Source organism: Urocampus carinirostris, chromosome 10 (genome assembly GCF_059441175.1).
Source record: "Urocampus carinirostris isolate Australia breed hairy pipefish chromosome 10, RoL_Ucar_1.0, whole genome shotgun sequence".
Taxonomy (NCBI): domain Eukaryota; kingdom Metazoa; phylum Chordata; class Actinopteri; order Syngnathiformes; family Syngnathidae; genus Urocampus; species Urocampus carinirostris.
This window is the reverse complement of record NC_142358.1, coordinates 5,247,195-5,269,629: the sequence shown is the minus strand read 5'-3', so window position 1 is coordinate 5,269,629 and position 22,435 is coordinate 5,247,195. Positions and strand designations below refer to the sequence as shown.

The following is a 22,435-nucleotide window of genomic DNA, read 5'->3' as shown; positions in this document are numbered from 1 at the left end:
CACGAAAGTAAAGAACATGGCAGTAAATGTTTATTTTTTTTACAAGTAAATATTTATTATCATCATGGTTTGAATTATTCAAAATTATGAAGACATGTAAACATGAAACTAGCTAACAGAACAGAACAGCTTTTAAAAACATAACACAAGTGTTAAATTATTTCGTCAGTTTCTTGGCATCATTTGAAAAAGTGCAAAGATTACAGCACACAAGAATGTGAAAATCTGGGGAACGGAATTACATCTTTGATGTTGTCCACTCCCAGAATGCATTGCAGAAATCGTTCGAACCCCATTCCAAAGCCGCCGTGAGGCACGCCCCCAAATCGCCTCAAATCCAAGTACCTAAAAGTGAGTTGTGATTAGAAGAGGGTTCATGCAATCTTTATTAACTATTTTGTAACAATTTTACATGATCAGATTACGCCAACAAGTGCTGGGTTATCTTGAGCAAATTTTCAATTAAAGCCGTCTGCCACTAGAGGGAAATCTGACCTTACTTATTTGTGTTTCAGTGCAGTTTTTTTGGAGACTTATGAAATTACTTTGCTGCATGAGCTTATCACAAGGTTAAAATGTGAATTTAATTTAATCTGTGCCAAATCACATTTACATACGTTGTCCTTTGTGAGCAGAATCATGACATATAGTGTTTTATGGTGTTTTTTGTTTTTACCAGCTGTAGGAGTCTTCTGATCCCAACCTGAAAGGGAAAAAATAATTTTAAAAGCTTGCAAGTAGGTGTAAAATACAGTGCAAATAAAGAATGTGACGTAATTTTTGTAGCCATTATCTGTTCACATTTGCAGGTTATTTTTCCAAAATCATATTTATAACAAGAAGGAGCATCACTGTGTACTCACTCCTCCAGGCGAGCCCTCAGCAGGTCCATCCTCTCCTCTCTAAGCGAGCCCCCGCACAGCTCGCCCACACCGGGCACGAGAAGGTCCACGGCAGCCGCCTGCAAGCCATGGTATTAGGGATGCAGTGAAATAAATATTCGGGGTCTGAATCCAAAAACATGTAACACTTGGCCAAAATACCGAAAATAAATAACACAGAGGAGGGAGAGAGAGAAAGAGAGAGAGAGAAAGAGAGAGAGAGAGACATTGTGTGGCACAAGAGGCATGAGTGGATTTTACTTTGATTGTGTTTTGTGCTGCATGTATCGTTTTGAAGTATCAGCTTAAATGTGATTAAAGAGATGAAGTAGAAGAGAAGAATAGTCATCGAACATTTTTTTGCAAGGGGTTGGAACTGTTCCCAATACTCGCCAAATCAGCCGTTGAATATCATGTTCCCATCGTTGCTACGTACAAGTGTGCGGTGGGGTTTTCAATTCTATTTAATGTGAAGCCAAAAAAATGAAATTGTCTGAAAGCTAATCATGATATTATAGTTGCCCTTTCCAGTGTTGAACCACGTTTCTATTTATTGTGCAAAAATATAAAGAAAGAGCACGTGAGCCACTAAAAATTAGTATTTTTTGGTACCAGAATTGCATAGCACTACATCATTGGCGGGGGTTGAGGGTGGGGGTCCGGGAGCTTTTTGAACAACTTTCTGGGGTTTCGGAAAAATTTGGAATTAAAGGGACACACAAACCTTTAAGAAAATGTGTTGTTGGTGTGTTGACCTCCCTGTGCATGAGCAAAAATAAACAGCCGCCTTGCTCTTCTCAGGCCCGCCCTTAGACATAATGTTAATACATTTGTCTATCTTAAATCTCACTATATTGCCTACCCAGGCCAGTTCTGAACCCACCGTGTGCTTAGGATGGTCTTGGTTATCTCTTGCATAGAACGGCTTGAGGCTGTAGGGATAATCGGTGATAAAGACTGGACGTGAGCCGCAGTGCCGCACTAGGTACTTTTCGTGCTCTGTCTGGAGGTCGCAGCCCCACTAGAAAGCAAAGAAGTAGTTTGAGGTGGCGCTCAGGCGGCTGAAATTTTGAGGTGAGAATACTTACGTTTGTGGGAAAGGTGAACGTCTGTTTGCTTTGCTTGAGGATTTGCATAGCTTCGCTGTAAGTCATCCTGGAAGTGGATGGACTTTGTGTTCGCATTTAAAAGTGCAGTGTCATACATTTACATTAAATACTGTTGATTCCAATTATGAGCAAAAACATCTCATAAACAAAATTTTAAGTTTGAAAATATGTGATTATATTACTAGTACGTAAGCCTGAAAGAGTGTTTTGCAAAGGTAGCTTGTCCTGATGGTGCTTTTAGCAGACATCTGGTACATTTTCCTCCAGTTTCCTTCTCTTAGTCAAGCAAGCAAATGCCACGAGTTACGTAATTCAAGCATATGACGCTTGTCCTCTTTGACTTTTTTCTACTGTTTTCTTTTCTAGCCACACTTGGCTGTAGGCTATGCCTCACCGCTAGTCACTATTGTTATTGTTTGCTGCGCCTGTTTTTTCTTTCAGTGTCACACGTCTTGCAAGCAAACATTGCTAATTTCCGTGATTCAGGCCAAAAAAGCTTTATCTTTGACTGTCCGTTTAAATGACTTCTCCCGCTTCAGTTAGCCACGTACACCAGCTCTGATCAACTCCAGCTACAGCATTTGTCTTTTTAAGCCTCTTTGAGTGTATCAGGAGAGGCTTTTTTCCAACGGACGCTACTACCAATGAGTCACTAATAAAAAAGTGTACTCTGAGCTTTGCTTCATTCTAGTTAAAATGTCTGCTATTTACAAGCAATAGAGATGAAAGAAAATGTGAAAAATGCGTGTCAAATTTAAAACCACCTAAATTTGTTGGGACCCCTACAAACTGGTATATCAATGTTTCTATTTAAACCAGCCAGGCAATTGATAAATATTTTTTTTTAAAAAACAATACAAATCAAATCAAAAATAAGTTTCAGAATCAGTAGGCCTATATGCAGAAGAGTGAAATCAACTCTGCTTGATATTTCTTAACTCTTCGAGCTTTGCTGAAGTGAATCCTCTCCATTTAGAGTCAAGCTTTGTATGTTAAGGAAGAGGAGCTAAATATAGTCTGATTTGTGAGTGAAAATTATGTATTTATCAAAAAATAAAAATATTTATAGTTTTAAAAATATATTTGATCAATTTTAAACATTTATTTGTCCAAAGTCAGCAACTTGCATTTTTAAACATTTCCGAAACGCTACATAATTACATCAAATCTAATCAATGACCCTGAACGCACCAAGAGATGGACTTACACGTCGAATCGTTCCTTCAGCATGGCCTCTACAGAATCCTGTTAAGGAGGCATTCAAAAAAAGCGGTAAAGTTATTTGTCAGCCGGTTGTCTGGCAAGACATAAGTTCAACTCGTATCTAACTCACCCTGTGTCCCGGTGTCACATACTTATGAAACAAGTCCACATCTTGAGCACAATGGTCTAGGACATTCTCTGTTGTCCGCTTGAACATGTCCTCCATGACCTGAAGGGCACCATCACTGTCAAAAATCTCAACTAGCTAATCATGCTAATAAGTACCAACATCAAAAAGCACTGGTACCTGGGTGATGTCCTCTAAGGACCGTGTAAAGGCCAACTCCGCCTCAACCATGTAAAACTCGGCCAGATGGCGTCGGCTTTGAGAGTTCTCTGCGCGAAATGTCGGCCCAAACGTGTAGACTCTGGAAAATGACCTGCAGGCATAATTAGGGGGTGAAACATTGCTGGAGTCCATGTGTGTGTGGAGCATTTCTACTTTTGCCTTGAGGCAAAACAAAATCATTCTGCAGAAGATTGTAATAAATGACTGATATGATATCTCACCCTGCCATAACCTCTAAGTGGAGCTGCCCAGATACAGTCAAGTAAGCCGGAACCGAGAAGAAGTTCTCATCCTCGCTGTTTTGGAGACCGGAAGGCTGCAGAGGAATACATTAACTGGCCACCGGGCTTTTATAGAATCCAACATACGTTTAGAATAGATAATAGTAATAATGACATGGGATGACTGTTATTTTTCATTTTATTTTATGTTAATTATTTTTATAATATTACCCATACCGTATTATTTTAAACTGGGTATTTTATCTTGTAAATGTTCTGGCACTTCAATGATGGTGCTTTTTTTGTTGTGCATTTGTTACAATGATAATAATAAATAAATAAATAATTTACTTGTATTGTCATTCTTTGTAACAATGTACACAGAACGAAATGTCGATACATGCTGTTCTATTATGTAGAAACTCTGTAAATGAGAATCTAATATACTTTGTAGAGATGATGACCCCAGCCAACTTTCACCGCAGAACAATGAACTCACAGGAAGTAACCAGACTCTCCAGCAGTATACAGGGAGTGCAGAATTATTAGGCAAATGAGTATTTTGACCACATCATCCTCTTTATGCATGTTGTCTTACTCCAAGCTGTATAGGCTCGAAAGCCTACTACCAATTAAGCATATCAGGTGATGTGCATCTCTGTAATGAGAAGGGGTGTGGTCTAATGACATCAACACCCTATATCAGGTGTGCATAATTATTAGGCAACTTCCTTTCCTTTGGCAAAATGGGTCAGAAGAGGGACTTGACAGGCTCTGAAAAGTCAAAAATAGTGAGATATCTTGCAGAGGGATGCAGCACTCTTAAAATTGCCAAGCTTCTGAAGCGTGATCATTGAACAATCAAGCGTTACATTCAAAATAGTCAACAGGGTCGCAAGAAGCGTGTAGAAAAACCAAGGCGCAAAATAACTGCCCGTGAACTGAGAAAAGTCAAACGTACAGCTGCCAAGATGCCACTTGCCACCAGTTTTGCCATATTTCAGAGCTGCAACATCACTGGAGTGCCCAAAAGCACAAGGTGTGCAATACTCAGAGACATGGCCAAGGTAAGAAAGGCTGAAAAACGACCACCACTGAACAAGACACACAAGCTGAAACGTCAAGACTGGGCCAAGAAAAATCTCAAGACGGATTTTTCTAAGGTTTTATGGACTGATGAAATGAGAGTGAGTCTTGATGGGCCAGATGGATGGGCCCGTGGCTGGATCGGTAAAGGGCAGAGAGCTCCAGTCCGCCTCAGACGCCAGCAAGGTGGAGGTGGGGTACTGGTATGGGCTGGTATCATCAAAGATGAGCTTGTGGGGCCTTTTCGGGTTGAGGATGGACTCAAGCTCAACTCCCAGTCCTACTGCCAGTTTCTGGAAGACACCTTCTTCAAGCAGTGGTACAGGAAGAAGTCCGCATCCTTCAAGAAAAACATGATTTTCATGCAGGACAACGCTCCATCACACGCATCCAAGTACTCCACAGCGTGGCTGGCAAGAAAGGGTCTAAAAGAAGAAAAACTAATGACATGGCCTCCTTGTTCACCTGATCTGAACCCCATAGAGAACCTGTGGTCCCTCATCAAATGTGAGATTTACAAGGAGGGAAAACAGTACACCTCTCTGAACAGTGTCTGGGAGGCTGTGGTTGCTGCTGCACGCAATGTTGATCGTGAACAGATCAAAGCACTGACAGAATCCATGGATGGCAGGCTTTTGAGTGTCCTTGCAAAGAAAGGTGGCTATATTGGTCACTGATTTGTTTTTGTTTTGTTTTTGAATGTCAGAAATGTATATTTGTGAATGTTGAGCTGTTATATTGGTTTCTCTGATGAAAATAAATAATTGAAATGGGTATACATTTGTTTTTTGTTAAGTTGCCTAATAATTATGCACAGTAATAGTCACCTGCACACACAGATATCCTCCTAAAATAGCTAAAACTAAAAAAGCCCCACTCCAACTTCCAAAATATTCAGCTTTGATATTAATGAGACTTTTGGGTTCATTAAGAACATGGTTGTTGTTCAATAATAAAATTAATCCTCAAAAATACAACTTGCCTAATAATTCTGCACTCCCTGTAGTAAAGATTTGAAACCCCTAAGTGTTCATATGAAACTAAAAGATTATTGATCGGTATTGTGTGTCATGATCATACTAGGAATTAGTTCAGCGCGAGTCAAAGTGAAATTTTGCCAATTATCAACAATTATATTTATAATAATAATTATAATTAACTAATTGGAGAACGAGACTTGTCATGGATGGTGGCTCATGAAGTTCTCCCAGTCAGAGCCGTAATGCACCACCGAGGAATGGCAGCGACTTCGACGTGCCCTCGACCTGGCTGTGGCGCCCAGGAGTCGGTGAGGCACCTTTTTTGTGAGTGCAGCGCTGCAGAGGTCTTGTGGACAATGGCCGACCAACTAGGAAAGTTCCCGGACTTGCCAGCAGGGGAGGTCCCTGATGCACAGTACGTGCTTTACGGGGTGAGTCGGTCGAGGGGGTCTCGGAACGACTTTGCCAGGGACTGGCTCACTCTCGCCGCCATCAAGGACGCCATCTGGACCTCCAGAAACCTGCTGGTATGGAGGTGCAGGCAGATCCCCCCCGTGGCTGTGCTCCAAATGGCTGCAGATACCATACAATCTGCGAGCGGCGGGCCTAGGACGCAGCCATAAAGAAGACTCGTCTGCACCCACCCGGAGGGGGGAGCCGGAGCTACACTGTGGGAGTCCCGGCAGCAACGGCCTGGGTTGTGGAACCCAGAAGGGAGAGGACCCACACAGAAGGGAGAGGACCCACACAGAGGACTGGAAGAATGCTGCTTGGGAGGGTGGGATGGCAGAGCTATGCCCTTGCACAATAGTATTGCCTTTTACACGCTGGTTAACTACTGTTAAAAGAAAATAACTCTGAAATTGTTTAATTGATGTTGAAAATGTCAGGAAAAAATGTTAAAACGTCATATCGTCACGTCATATTGTCAGATATAAAAAAATTGTGAATATGCTTGATGGCTGTTGAGATTGTCGTGTTTGTTTTGCTGCTGTTGGCGTCGGTGGATTTGTTCAGACCGAGGACAATCGACTTTGGCCTGGACGGATCTATTGACACTAACAAAGATGTTATATAATGAAATTGTGAATATGCTTGATTGCTAATAAGATTTTCGAGAAGGGTTGTTCAAACCTCACTTTGTGTTTGCTGTTAAAAACGTCATATTGGAATATAATATTGTGAATGTGCTTAATTGCTGTTGAGATTGTCATGATTGTTTTCTGTTATTAGTGTCAATAAATTTGTTCAAACCAAAAAAAAATTTCAGAAAGCCTTAACAGGAACTCACCGGTCACCGTGACCTGACCCCTCTTTTAAAAAACAGACGCGCAAACAGCTTTCCTCCTTTTTTCCTACAAGATACACTTCACAGCTCCTTTGCCCAGTAGACTCTAAAAAGCGGGGTCTTGGGGATGGGGAAGGCAGACAGGCCTCTGTTCTCCTTGAGACTTCAAGATGGCTGACCTGGGTCTCCGGGCTTGGAGTCTGGTCACAGCAGAATCTAGAGGCTGAGAAATTCTGTGGTTCTCGCCGTTTTTGCTGCCCAGATGAGGACAACCTGCCAGAATGTCCACATTAACGGCTAAAAGGGCCCTGTCCCTTTTTCAGCCCCGATAAATCCAAGTGTCTCTCACGCCGCTAGGGGGCTTTCTTTTGTCCTCAGAGGTACACAAGAAATATATTTAACAACAAACTTTTGGGTGCAGGGGCAAATAATACTTCATTTCTGACATGTTATGAAATAATTCCTGGTCTTCTAAATGAGTTGATTGTTTTAACACCGCAAGTTCTTCATTCAATGTGTAACTATACCTTTTTCCTTTGGACTAATCAATCGATAGTTTTCATGGACTGCAAAATCGGTTATTTAATGTTTTGGAGTAATTGCCTTTCATATGAATGGTACCAGCCAAGATCAGTGTTCATTTTACCCCTGAAAAGTGATGGGTCCCGGGGACTCGCATGCTCAAAATTCTATGGGTCCCAACAGAGATCTATGTGTCCCCAAAATTTAGTGTTATCAAGGTTGAAATTGTAAATCGGCAACAAATATATAATAAAAATCTATATATTTATTCAGTTTTAATCATCACAGTTTATTGGTAATACAAATCAGTTATCACAGTTCACAACAATATTGTACATTATACAAAATAATATTGCTGAAAAAATTATATTAATCTATATTTTCATTCAGTTTTAATCATCAACGTTAATTGGTAATACAAAGCCGTTAACACTTCAGATTTTTCAGTTCGCGATATTGTACATTATACATAATATTGCTGAAACAATTATATTAATCTATATTTTCATTCAGTTTTAATCATCACAGTTAATTGGTAATACAAAGCAGTTATCACTTCAGATTTTTCAATTCATAAGAATATTGTATATTATACAAAATAATATTGCTGAAATAATAGTCTATATATTCATGCAGGGGCAGCACGGCGGAGCAGTGGTTAGCACGTGTGCGGCACAGTTCTAAGGTCTTGCGAACCTCCAGTGTGGGTTCAAATCCAGCTACCAAACTTACTGTGCTGAGTTTGTATGTTCTCCCCCGTGCTCCCACATTCCGAAGACATGCATTTCAGGTGGATTGGCCGGTCCAAATTGTCCCTAGGTGTGAATGAGCGAGTGAGTTGTCTGTCCCCGTGTGCCCTGCGATTGGCTGGCAACCAGTTCAGGGTGTCCCCTGCCCACTGCCCGATGATTGCTGAGATGGGCTCCAGCAACCCCGCGACCCTACTGAGGATAAGCGGTGCAGCTAATGAGATGAGATGAGATATTCATGCAGTTTTAATCATCACAGTTAATTGGTAATAAAAAGCAAGTTATAGCTTCAGATTTTTCAGTTCATATATTCTTCATGATTTGCTGTCCCGCCACAGTTGTAATGCCTTCTCAAGGTCCAAACCATTATCATCCTCCTCATAGCGTAACCAGGAATATAATTTAGTCAATTTTGGCAGAAAAGCTCTTTTCTTGCTAGAAGTATTCTTTTGCCTATTTTGTTTCTTCTAATCGTTCGCGATCTTCCCAAGAATTTCTCCGCCGTTTTTTCATGCCAAAATTATTGCCGTTGTTATCACTTTCTGCATTATGTTTCGACTTGTTACTGAGACCGAAGAAATTACCAATTTTGTGTTGATTTTCACCTTCCCTCGACAACAAGCACCACAACAATGACGTAATCTCGAAGCAACGAGATCTCGTTGGCCGAGATCGGCGTGCAGACAAAAACCCGAACCCCAAGACCAAAACAACAATGGCGGATCTGCCTGACGAAAAGTTTGGAGTGCGGTAAATCTTTCTTTAAAAAAAAAAAAAGTAATCGGTTAATAATGAAGATTTTGTGTCAAAAAAGTTGCGTCCCGGGGACGCACATTGATTTGACATTATACGTCCCCAGCAAAAATGATGCGTCTAGGACGCAGGCACGCGGGCAAAAGAAAAACACTGCAAGATACCAAATCCTATCGTTCTGTTTAATTTTCTTCTCTTTGTTTTGTTTTTGTGTTCAATTAAAGTGTCTTCTGTACAGTATTTGTAAAAGAAAACTCCATAAATTAAAGAGTGTGCGTCTTGATTAAATTATATTTAACTATCAAAAACGGTAAAAAAAATTCACTTAAATTTGCCATGTAGCTAATCCTTCAAATTATGAGAATAAAAGGGGTTTTTGTTCTGTTTCCCTGAAAAAATTATCTGAGAAAACCAATGTGGTGTTCCGAAAAGGCAAGATGACTGTAAAAAGATATAAACTCACTCTTCAGTTTAATTGTTTAATCAATTATTTGTTCAAATAATTTATTAACCACCCATTAATGCTCTACTTTATAGTCATCATAATACTCTTTTAAAGTAACAGTGTCTAATAATTCACCACTAAAAGTACTTGTAGCTGAAACGAGCACAATGAAAGGAGACTGAGCAAACTAACAAAAGACCAATCAAGCTGGATGCAACCAGAACTGAACTACAATATTTGCTTGCATGAGTGAACACTGAAATATGAAGCAAGAAAAGACCAAAATAATAAAAGCAACTAATAGCGAGCCATAACCTGCACCAGAGTAGACCACGTCAGTGGCCAGAAAAGAAAACAGAGGGACAAATGTTGAAGACGCCTGAATCACGTTACTTGGTGATGTGTGCTCGCATGAGCAGCTGAAAAAGGTGAGTGACAATGAAGGACAAGGCAAGAGAAGCTAATAATAGAGCGGCTAGCAGCAAGCCATAACCTGCAGCCAAGTGGTTGGAGAGGGAAACAGTGGAAAACACATATTTTATTCTCCCCCCATTTTAAAAACAAATTTCCTTCTTCTGGGATATAAAAACATCTTGTTATTATTGTTATTATTTCCATAACTTTAGGATCTCTATATAACAGTAAGTCAGGCCAAATTGAATGCCCCTATCTTGCTTATAATCATTTCATATCTAACATATCCTGATTTTACTACACTGCAAAAATAGAAGAAAACATAACAGTAAAACAAAAACAAAAAAATGAGTGAAGTCTCCACATATTGAGTTTAGCAACTGTCCTTGTAAAGGTAAGGACTTGGGCCCCGGCCCGAAATTTTGGCCGGATTCAGGCTTAAAATGTCAATCAATAAGTCGGGCTTTTCGGGATTTTGTCAAGCCGCCGAAACGCACAGTTCTGCGCTTAAGTACGCATGGAGTACGGAGTAAAGCTTTGAGTTTACTTGGGCGGCAAATTAAAGCTTTGGGTTTATTTCGGGCTTGTTTATCAAATCAAGTTAATCCGTCGGGTTTGGGCAGGTTCGGGTTTATATACCCGCGACATGGATAAAGCTGATCTTTTTTTAGGCCCGATCTTAACTCTAATTCCTTCTAACTTGCTCATACCTCAACCTTAAACAGTTGTCCTGCCCCCTCGCAGTCGTTGGAGGTGATGATGGGTGTGTGAATCTGCACAAAGCCATTTTTCTGCAAAACAGGAAAAACTGCAAACTCGAAGTCCGGCCTGGCACAGCCTCCAATACCTCGACCTTACCTTGAAATAAGAATGAAGGGCCCAAGTGGCCTGGCTGCGTATCCTCAGCAGGGAGCTGAAGGCGTTTGTTCTGTTGCGAAGGTGAGGGAGCTGCCGGATGTACTCAGCTTTGTGGCGCTCTTTGATTTTAAACGGGAAATCCTGTAAATGAGCACAAGGGATGACGAGTTGTCAAGGGCGGCATGAAAATGTCAGGGTTAAGTTTAGGTGAATAATGGAACACCGGTGTGACAAAAAAAGTAAAAAATAATTAGTTTTAACATGAGCTCTGCCGGCCTCGGCTGTAGCAGTAGTCGGGCGGTATAACAGATCACGGACATATGCTGTTCATTTTAGGCAGAAAGAAAGAAAAATAAAGGGTGCCACAAATTACACAAATTTGCTTTCTTAGCCTCCCACTTTCAGCAACAGTCTATAGATAATGTATTGCAGCCAAAACAGTACAGTTCATTTTAAGCAGAACAAAATGGCACGATTTAGTGGCCGAACAGAGAAAAAAATACTCTGCTGCCCTCTGCTCTGAGCAATGGTCAACTGAGAATAATGGATTGCGGCCACAAGAGTGGATTTCATTTTAGGTGGGCCATAGTGACAGGACTCCAGACAAAAGTGCTGCTTAATTTCAGGTTACTTCTAGGTGGACAGAACGGTAATAATAGAGCCACCACGAAAGGACACTATGCTAGTCCCCCGCTCGCAGCAGTGTATGATTGGGGATAATGGATTGTGAATGCTCAAGTGCAGTTCACGATTTGCGGGGAAATAACAGGAAAAAGGGATGCAAGATCTGGCAAAAATACACCCTGCCAGCCCCTGCTCACAGAAATATGCAATCCGGGATAAGGGATCGCATAATACTATTCAACCAGAGCTACACCTAGGCCGGGACGAAGCGAAAAATTTCAGTATTTTCTAAGATTAAAGACGAGGGATGACCCAATTTTGGGCAGCGAAATATTTTTCTGGGGCCGGTGCTGTTGAATGCTCTGCCCTCTGAGATTTGATCTGCAACTTCAGTGGAAGTGTTTAAATCTAGGCTTAAAACACACATGTATTGGATAGCTCATGAATGATGTTGACCTAAGTAACTGTCAACCAGACACTCTGTTATTACCTATATTTCTTGTTCAGGGTTTCTGTGTATTGTCCGTCAGTGGCGCCTCCAGAAATGTTTCATAGAGGTGGCCAGATGTAGGCCACATTAAATCTAAAAGTCATAACTGGTGCAAGAACAGTCTAATGTTATACTGACAAGGAGGGTGGACAGTGGGGTGGCCGAAAAATTTAAAGGGGGGCCGTGGCCACCCACTGGGGGTGCCATTGTTTTCTGTACAGCCCTTTTTAGACTTCTTTTGATTAAGGGCTACACAAATAAACATAACTAGACTTTTTTAGGATTGTGTGTCCGTACCATAGGGTTACATTCTCCAACCACGTGAATGTGCTCTGCCGCCAACTCCACGGGCTGTTTGGGGTGCAGACTTTTTTTCAGGACTCCTCGGATCTCAACTGCGCTCCCGAATGTGAGATTTCTTTATATGGAAAAAACAAAATGTGTTTTCTTTCTTTTGCAACAAAAACTTTAAAAACTTACGGGTCATTCAACTGAGGACTGGCGACAATTTGGAGAGACTGCAGGCAGCTCCCATCATTAACGTCCAGGAATAAATTTGACTTTTGAGATCTGACGGAGCGAACCCACCCCTGCAAGAAAATGTTTTGGATATTCTGAAATACATAAAAGGTTTTACAATACTGCCACATTCCCGAGAACAATTGTCCCCCGGATACAATGTCCCTGCACTACGAGTTTTCACTTCACAGTTTTGAATAAAATGCTTAGGTCACAGCACCATGATAATGCCACTGTGCTATTAGCTAAACTACCTATCACAATGTCATGTCATGTCATCAGCTGCACCGCTTATCCTCAGTAGGGTCGCGGGGATGCTGGAGCCCATCCCAGCAATCGTCAGGCAGTGGGCAGGGGACACCCTGAACTGGTTGCCAGCCAATCGCAGGGCACAAGGGGACAGACAACTCACTCGCTCAGTCACACTTAGGGACAATTTGGACCGGCCAATTGACCTGAAACGCATGTCTTTGGAATGTGGGAGGAAACCGGAGTGCCCGGAGGAAACCCACGCAAGCACGGGGAGAACATACAAACTCCGCACAGTAAGGCCGATAGCTGGATTTGAACCTACGCAGGAGGTTCCCACGACCTCAGAACTGTGCCGCACACGCGCTAAACACTGCGCCGCCGTGCTGCCCACACCTATCACAATGTCTTTCATTTAAATCAAAAGTAGTAATTGATGTCAAATTATTTACACAGTAATAATTCTACATTAAATCTATACGTTGAAAGTCCTAAGATGGTCACGAAATGAAGTTCCTAATGCATGTATGTGCAATTATATTCATCAAAGTAAGAATCAATCTACAGCAGCAGTCAGGAACCTTTTTGTCCCAGAGAGTCACAAAAGCAAGAATATTTTGGTTTTGTTTGGAGCCACACCATTTTAACAAAATTCATCCAATCCGCCAAACCTGCTCTCCAGACAAAAGCTAATTCCACAGCACGTTTTATTTTACTATGTCATGTTTGATCCATTCATTATCTTTACCGCTTTCCTTTAGTTAGGTTCGCAGGGTTGCTGGAGCCCATCCCAGGCGTCTTTGGTCAGTGGACACCCTTAACTGGTTGCTAGTCAGTTGCAGGTCACAAAGAGACGGACAACTCACTCTCTCAAATTATACCTAGGGACAATTTAGGCTGGCCAATTAACCCGAAGCGCAAGATTTTTGGAAAGTGGAATAAAACCAGAGTGTCCGGAGTAAACCCACGCAAGCACAGGAAGAACATGCAAACTCTGCACAGAAAGGCTGCTAGCTGGATTTGATCCTATGACTTCAGAACTGTGCCGCGGACGTGCTAACCGCTCAGCCGCTGTGCCGCCCTGTGATGTTTGAAGATTTGTTAGAATCTATAAAATAATAACAATAATGCCAGAGTCTGTGGCCCATACCAATATAAATATACCACTTAAAATGTGTCTCCCTCCTGCAGTTACTTAAGAGTGTTGAGGCTCTATTTTGTTATAAATATTAATTTAGGTGCCAGCAAAGTTCTTCTGTAGAGGTGTCGCAAAATACTGCAAACAAAGAAAACTAACGTATTTACCATCAGTGCAGATGGGCTGGGCGAGGAAAAAGTGTGTACGCGCCCTTGTGTATAGCTCTGCTCGTTTCTGCATCTCATCCAATCAAATTGATATAGGTGCTTTGCTAGGGCTTGTGGCTTAAAAGTTTGTTTTGGGTTAAAGTGTTTCCGTGGTTTTTCATCATAAAGAGTTTCAACAATTAATTTAAGATGATTAAGAGCTTCTGCGTTAAGGCTTACTTATTGATGTACATGGGTACCTCTATTTACAAATGTCTCTACATACAAAAGTTTTATGTTACAAAGTATGTGAATGGGAAAATATTGCCTGTAGTTACATAGGCGTTTTAGGATACAAAGTACGCAATGCCATTCGCTGCCCCCAGGAGTTCTATTCGGCAACCAAATGCGCATGTGTGAATCCCGAAATGTTCTTCTACAGCCCTTCGCAGGCATGCTCTTTGTGTCCCCTTTCCACTCCGTAAACAGTCTACTGTATACTACCACTACAAATAGCTATCATTAACAATGGACCGAAGCGTTTTCGTTTGCCCGCGTCCCTGCGTCCTAAACGCATCATTTTTGCTGGGGACGCATAGTATCAAATCAACGTGGGGACGCAACTTTTTTGACACAAAATTGTCATTATTACCCGATTACTTTTTTTTTTTTTTTTCAAACAAAGATTTACCGCACTCCAAACTTTTCGTCAGGCAGATCCGCCATTGTTGTTTAGTTCGAGTTTTCGTCTGCACGCCGATCTCGGCAAACGAGATATCGTTGCTTCGAAATTACGTCATTGTTGTGGTGGTTGTTGGCGAGGGACGGTTAAGTATGCATACCTGTCAACCAGTACGTTTTTGCCGTACAAGGAACGTTTATTATGCATTTTAAGACGTGTACGACGTACAAGAAAAACGCAAATTTTTCAATCATGGGTACCATCCGGGAAACACCGACTATCACGAAAACGGCAAATAATTCAAGTCAAACGAAAAGTCCGTCTCTTTTTAGAGAACCGGCTTTTTCGGCTAAAGTCATCAAAGAGAGACGGTTCTCAAACGGCTCACTTGCTTTGATGCATTACTGGACTGTCTCAGAAAATTAGAATATTGTGATAAAGTTCTTTATTTTCTGTAATGCAATTAAAAAAACAAAAATGTCATACATTCTGGATTCATTACACATCAACTGAACTATTTCAAGCCTTTTATTATTTGAATATTGCTGAATTTGGCTTACAGCTTAAGAAAACTCAAAAATCCTATCTCAAAATATTAGAATGTCATGAAAAAGTATACAAGTAGGCTATTCAACTAATCACCTGAATCATCTAATTAACTCGAAACACCTTGCGAGGGTTTCCTGAGCCTTAAAAACACTCAGCTTGGTTCAGTAAACTAAATCACAAGTATGGGGAAGACTGCTTTCCATAGGACCATCATTGATACCCTCCTGATGGAGGGTAAGACACAAAAGGAAAATTCTCAAAGAGCAGGCTGTTCACAGAGTGCTGTTTCAAAGCATATCCACAAAAAGTCTGTTGGAAGGGAAAAATGTGGCCGGAAACGCTGCACAACCAAGAGAGATGACCGCAGCCTTAAGAAAATTGTGACGAAGAGCCGCTTCCAGAATTTGGGGGAGCTTCAAAGACAGTGGGCTGAAGCTGGAGTCCAGGTATCAAAAGCCACAGTTCACAGACGTGTCCGGGAAATGGGCTACAATAGCCGTATTCCCATGGTCAAGCCACTTCTGAACTCAAGACAACGGAAGAAGCGTCTGACTTGGGCTATGGAGAAGAAGCACTGGACAGTTGCAGAGTGGTCCAAAGTCCTCTTTTCAGACGAAAGCAAGTTTTGAATTTAATTTGGGAGTCAAGGCGCCAGAGTCTGGAGAAAGGCTGGAGAGGAGCAAAATCCAAGTTGCTTGAAATCCAGTGTGAAGTTCCCACAGTCAGCAATGGTTTGGGGAGCCATGTCAGCTGCTGGTGTTGGTCCACTGTGTTTCATCAAGTCCAGAGTAAATGCAACTGTGTACCAAGAGATTTTAGAGCACTACATGCTTCCATCTGCTGAAAAGCTCTATGGAGATGAGGATTTCATTTTCCAGCATGATCTGGCACCTGCCCACAGTGCCAAAACCACCAGTAACTGGTGCACTGACCATGGCATCACTGTCCTTGATTGGCCTGCTAATTCCCCTGACCTGAACCCCATTGAGAATTTGTGGGGTATAGTTAAGAAGAAGATGAAAGACACCAGACCTACAAATGCAAATGAGCTGAAGGCCGCTATCAAAGCATCTTGGGCATCAATAACACCTCAGCAATGCCACAGGCTGATTGCCTCCATGCCACGCCGGATTGATGCAGTAATCCGTGCAAAAGGATTCCCAACCAAGTACTGAGTGCATCAATGGACATTTTCAAATGTTTGATTTAGTTTTGCTGTTACAAAATTCTTTTTTTTTTACTTGGTCTGAGGAAGTATTCTAATATTTTGAGATAGGATTTTTGAGTTTTTTTCAGCTGTAAGCCAAAATCAGCAATATTCAAATAATAAAAGGCTTGAAATAGTTCAGTTGATGTGTAATGAATCCAGAATGTATGACATTTTTGTTTTTTTAATTGCATTACAGAAAATAAAGAACTTTATCACAATATTCTAATTTTCTGAGACAGTCCAGTATATTACGAATCATTATGTTGTATAAAGAAGTTAAGAAAAAAAGGAAGTATAAAAGTAGAAAATGAAAAAAGATGGGTTTGAGGTTATCCCTTTAATCAGTATATTACCAACAATAATTTAATGCAGAAAATTAATTAATAGTTTGAATGAGAAAATGTATTATTCTACTTAACTATATTTGCATGTATTTTTTCCTTCTGCAGTGAACGTCCAAGCTACTTCATTTTTTAACTTTTTTATAATAAACATTCATGTCGAGCAACTCAGTGTCTCACAACAAAATGTCTATTAACATTATATATATATGATATAAGGAAACACATGTACAATATAACATATTAAACTACATAAATAAACATGTTTGAAAAAAAATATGGTGTAAGATTTTTTTGTATTTTGTAAAGGAAAATACAACACTTTGCAAGGGTATGGAGCCCTGGAGGTTGACAGGTATGAGTATGCCTCCGAAAAAACAGTATTAGGTGAAAATCAACACAAAATTGGTAATTTCTTCAGTGTCATTAATAAGTCGAAACATAATGCAGAAAGTGATAACAACGGCAATAATTCTGGCACGAAAAATCAGCGGAGAAATTCTTCGGAAAATCGCGGAGACAAGGAAAACACGTGTGTTGAAGCAAACGATTTGACAAAAGAAAATAAACAAAATAATATAGATGTATATGATTATTTCAGCAATATTATTTTGTAATATGTAAAATATTGTTGTGAACTGAAAAATCTTGAAGTGATAACTGATTTGTATTACCAATAAACTGTGATGATTAAAACTGAATGAATATATAGATTTATATTATATATTTGTTGCCTATTTGCAATTTCAACCTCGATAACACGAAATTTTGGGGACCCATAGGTCTCTGTTGGGACCCATAGACTTTTGAGCATGCGGGTCCCCGGGACCCATCACTTTTCAGAGGTAAAATGAACACTGGGACCCCACGAAAGTCATGGTGAAAAGTGGACAAGGAGAAAAGAAGCGGAAGATACTGTACATATTCTAGCTTTTATTCACCGTCTTAAACAAAATAAATTTCCCCATTGTGGGACGGATAAAGGATTATCTTACTTTATACTTTTCTGGCCAATAAAACAAAGCCATAGATAATAGTAAGGTGTGAAAACACACACCAATGTGCAGGAGGAATTCAAAGATAACGAGGATTCCAACATTATTCCATCAGCCCAAATTAAAGACAAAGTATTGATGCGAGGGAACAAAAACATTGCTGAGGATCAGTAAACAAAGAGGCCAGTTAACACTATGTTCCTTTTGTTTTATGTGTATTGTGTGCTAATCTCATGTTAACCTGTATTCGTTTCATGTTCTGATGTTTTTTTTATGATTTTGTAAAAAAAAATATACGTGGCTTGGAGGGGATTTGAACATTTACATTCAAAAGGTGTCTACTTACAAATGTGTCAGGTCACAAAGCTAATTGCAAAACGAATTCACAAATAGAGGTACCGATGTACAGCAAAAACAGGGTCTGTTAGTGTGACACTAAGACTGTTTAGTGTGTGGGGACTATGCTCTCGATATACTGGACTGAACCCCGTGCCCATCATTATTGTCTTGGTTTCGCACGTGCAACGATTAGGCTCTGCATGTTATATATCCAAAATAATTTTACAAGCCTGATATTATCTCCATGCCATGGGTTTTTAACCCCTGATCTACTGTATCGAAGCGGTAATCTCGCCAACTACAGATAAATACTGCAGATTAGTTATGATACATTCAGGAGAAGTGGGGATGTTTCTTGTAATATATTTAGATGACATTTAAAAGCGAGCAGACGTAAACCTATCTCTTATCAAACATAGTATATATTAAGTAAAAGAGAGCTTTCTGGGCATGTTATATTGTACTTTTTAAAAACCATAAGAAAAACACGAGTTCGGTGTGTTTAGACGAGACTAGCTTGAAGCTAGCTGAGAGTTGGCGTATTTGGACACATATAACAACACAAAATCACAGACCGAAAATAATATATTAAAATAATTTTAAATTATACCTGTACTTGAACATTTTGTTCCAGTCCTGCGCCTGAAATTGCTTCTACAACTCGAAGATTCTTTGTCACATTTTTGCAGAAATGCCTTGGAGTTATTGACAACATTCTTCGGGGCGCGGAAGCAAAATAAATTCTTTTTACAGCAGTCCTAATCATAATTATAAAATGATTGCCCTTTAAATGACTAACACATGCATTTTGTCGATGTTATTGTCCAGATATAAAATAATATTTCAATCGCTTTTGCTTGACATTCACGTTGGTCCTTTCGCCTGTCCGGCGCATCACTTCCTGGTTGTGCCTTCTGCCATTGGTCCAGTCAAAATGCGTACACCTCTCCACCCAATCTGATTACTCTGTGTCATATTACTATATTATGCACTTTTGGGAGTTGTAGTGCGTCGAGCTGTCGCCGTGCTTTTGAAAGGGGGCATATAAAATAAACATTAAACCAGTGTTTTTCAACATTTTCCCACACCGTAGATATTTTTTAAATGTATTTTTTAAAAGAAGAATTCAGAACACATTTGCATCGAATTAGATTATCGTTACAGTAGCCCTTTAAGACTATTTGTGATTAAGGGCTATACAAATAAAAATGACTTGACTTGACTTGACTTACGGTATGTCATGCAAGATATAACAACACTCAGAGGAGTCGTAGTGCATCATATGTGGTTTTCGTTGCGTTTTTTTTCTTATTTTCATGATAAACGGATATTTTTAAATAAAATAAACAAAAAATTGTCAAATTAAAAAAAAAATCACCCGAGAGCGTATTAAAAATATATTTTCAAAACAAAAATTAAAAAAACATGTCTATTTCTGTATCCAATCAGATTACCAGCGTCGACCAAGCTACATTTCTCTTGGGAGTTGTAGTCTTACATGTCCGGTTGTCGCAGTCACTCCTTTTTTTCTTTGTTCCATGTGTTTTAAATAATTCTAGGTATAAACCAGTCTTGTTAAAAAACATTTAATCAAAACTTAGAAGTTGAAGTTAAAGTCAGTGCAACAGGTCCAGTTGATGACGCGTGTTTAGTCTTATTTTCATGATGAAACTGTTACTGTATTTGAAACTACATTAAATTAAATTAGGGGAAAACACTGTTTCAAACCTTTTTACCAGAACGCTCTCTATAATATCTTAAATAAAATAAATAGAAAAAAAAACACAAATTATTCTTGTATTTTATGTGACTAATAGATTGCAAAAATCTTCCCTGTTTAAGAACCATCACATCTGCGGGGGAGTCCTGTTCAAATTAATCTCAGAAGATTAAGAGCTTGCCAGTGTGAGCTCCACTGGCACTAAAAGCGTTCTCATTCACGACCTGCCTTGCACCCTCGGGTGCCGTACATCAGGACCCAGGCTTTGTAATAAGAAGATGCCAAGGACAATGATTTACCTGGTCGAGTACCCCTTGTCATATTTTGTGGAGTCGGGCGTTCTGAACGAGATGCGGCAACCTCTATTTGCCACTTGACACATCATCATTAAAAGCGTGATGCATCGCTGATATTAATAATCTCCATCTCAAAGACGGAGCAATTATACGCACACTCTTAATAGGGGAAGCGGAACAATTCTATTTGGTGATTCACTGACAAGAGAATAGAATAAGCAGGGAGCATTTGTCTAACAATGACATTTTTTTCCCAGGAAGGGGGGAAATGGAGAGAGCAAAATTTTAATCAATCCTTAATTGTCCTACACAATTCCATTAAAGTCGAATATTACTGTTTCATGATCTGGTGAGGCCGGGGAAGTGAATACTTTCGATGACCACACACAGAATAAGATTTTCGAAATATAATCAGTATGACATAGTATACGCAGCACGGAGGCGCAATGGTTAGCGCGTCCGCAGCACAGTTCTGAGGTCATGGGATCAAATCCTCCTGTGCAGGGTTTGCATGTCCTCCCGGTGCTTGCGTGGTTTTTCTACGGGCACTCCAGTTTCCTCTCACATTCCAAAAACATGCATGTCAGGTGAATTGGCCGGTCTAAATTGTCCCTAGGTCCGAATCAGCGGGTGAGTTTTCTGTTTCTGTGTGCCCTGTTCAGGGTGTCCCCTGCCCACTGCCCGAGGATGCCTGGGATGGGCTCCAGCACCCCCGCAATCCTACTGAGAATAAGCGGTGCAGGTAATGGATGGATAGATGGATGCATAGATAGTATACAGAAAGAGTACAGTGAAGTTTCCCAGAAAAAAATGTCAGAATTCAAGGACCTCAAATCTAATCCAACAAAACCTCGACTACGCATCCTTGCTACATGGTATTGAAACATTATTAAATATAAATTAACTATACATGAAAGAAGGATAATGCATGATATGGTAGAATACCAACTAGTTCTGAGGCCGGCTGTGTTTTTTAGACTGTATCGGGTAAGGGTTTATTTCGATAAAACACTGTGATTCAGTTGTTCGAACGGTTCAAAAGTTTTTATTTAATGATTTTAGAACCAGGGAAAACAGCTTGCTGCATTCACTTTACCTATGCGTTTATACTCTCATTGGCGTCGGTTTTAAGTGTGTTGTTAATTATTAATTTTACAATTCTAACCATTTTAACATAGTTAGAAGTAAAGCAGCCGAGTCCTGCCATTATACCGGCGGGCGGAGACGTAACTGCGTAAGATTCTTGCTCAAAGATGTTGTGTCAATTTCGGAGGGAATGTCAAGGCTGGATTTTATTAACACGTTTATTGAAAAGCTTCTGAAGTTTAAAAAGGAGGAGATACATGCTGTCATAAAAATGCCTTCTGGCAAGGGCTTTGATGTAAATTTTGAAACAGCGGCTCTTTATCAAGAGTTTTGGAATCGCTTTGAGGGAGTGAGGCCCCAGTTTTCTGGATTTACAGTGGAGAAGCTTACTGATAATGCTAACAAGATTGTCATTGTCAGAATGTTTAGTGAGGTAGTCAGTGCTGATGACGTCTGTTATTGGTTGAGTAGATACTGCTCGGTAAAAGGCCAGGCTATGAAGGTGAGGGATGAGAAAGGCTATTGGACTGGTGCCTGGAGGGTACCTGTCCAACAATGGCAAGATCCTCAGGGCTTTCAGGGACTGAAACGCCTCCCATCGACTATATTCCTGGGGGAAAAGCGTGGCTTTATCCACTATCAAGGGCAACCGAAACTGTCGCAAATGTGGTGAGCATGGGCATCTGGCTGAGGTATGTGATCGAATTTTTTGTGGAAAGTGCAGGACAATTGGACATTCCTTTGAGGAATGTATCAATAGCAGAAAATGCAATCTCTGTGGAGAAACGAATCACCTCTATAGAAACTGCCCAAAATCATTTGCTAACAAATTGAAAGCTAGGAAGGCAGTTAACAAAGACAACAAAGACAATGAAATGATCTCAGACAACATAGATAATGAAATGAATAAATGTAACAAAGACAATGAAATGAATAAAGATAACAAAGACAATGAAATGAATAAAGTTATGGAAATACCAAATGAAAATGAACAAGAAATGAATAAAGTTATGGAAATACCCAATGAAGATGAACAGGATGACCGTATATATATATATATATATATATATATATATATATATATATATATATATATATATATATATATATATATATATATATACGGTATATATATATATATATATATATATACATATATATATATATATATATATATATATATATATATATAT

At 40.0% G+C, this 22,435-nt stretch overlaps 1 protein-coding gene across 3 annotated transcripts; it reads right to left on the bottom strand.

Annotated features, from left to right (window-relative positions):
* Positions 1 to 8: 8 nt before the first annotated feature.
* On the bottom strand, positions 9 to 19,081 carry nars2 (asparaginyl-tRNA synthetase 2, mitochondrial). 3 transcript variants are annotated; one of them, XM_088345862.1, is made up of 14 exons: positions 18,751 to 19,081; positions 12,453 to 12,562; positions 12,270 to 12,390; positions 10,859 to 10,999; positions 10,711 to 10,791; positions 3,764 to 3,858; positions 3,501 to 3,633; positions 3,324 to 3,422; positions 3,198 to 3,235; positions 1,970 to 2,036; positions 1,765 to 1,902; positions 864 to 961; positions 677 to 703; positions 9 to 345 (listed from the first exon to the last, which is right to left on the bottom strand). In XM_088345862.1, exons 1-14 carry the CDS (start codon positions 18,904 to 18,906, stop codon positions 201 to 203), a joined length of 1,449 nt encoding a protein of 482 aa, XP_088201988.1. In that variant the 5' UTR covers positions 18,907 to 19,081; the 3' UTR covers positions 9 to 200. The 3 variants fall into 3 exon arrangements, with proteins under 3 accessions (XP_088201988.1, XP_088201990.1, XP_088201989.1); XM_088345864.1 differs by lacking the exon at positions 12,453 to 12,562 and having other exon boundaries at positions 18,751 to 18,906; XM_088345863.1 differs by lacking the exons at positions 9 to 345; positions 677 to 703; positions 864 to 961 and adding an exon at positions 1,002 to 1,689.
* Positions 19,082 to 22,435: the final 3,354 nt, after the last annotated feature.

Excerpts from the sequence above, each read along its gene's own strand:
- nars2 (XM_088345862.1), bottom strand. The coding sequence starts at position 18,906 with ATGATTAGGACTGCTGTAAAAAGAATTTATTTTGCTTCCGCGCCCCGA. Across the intron at positions 12,563-18,750 it reads AACAAAATGTTCAAGTACAG|GGGTGGGTTCGCTCCGTCAG; the intron begins GTATAATTTAAA and ends ATTTTCTTGCAG. Across the intron at positions 3,423-3,500 it reads CCTTAGAGGACATCACCCAG|GTCATGGAGGACATGTTCAA; the intron begins GTACCAGTGCTT and ends GGTGCCCTTCAG.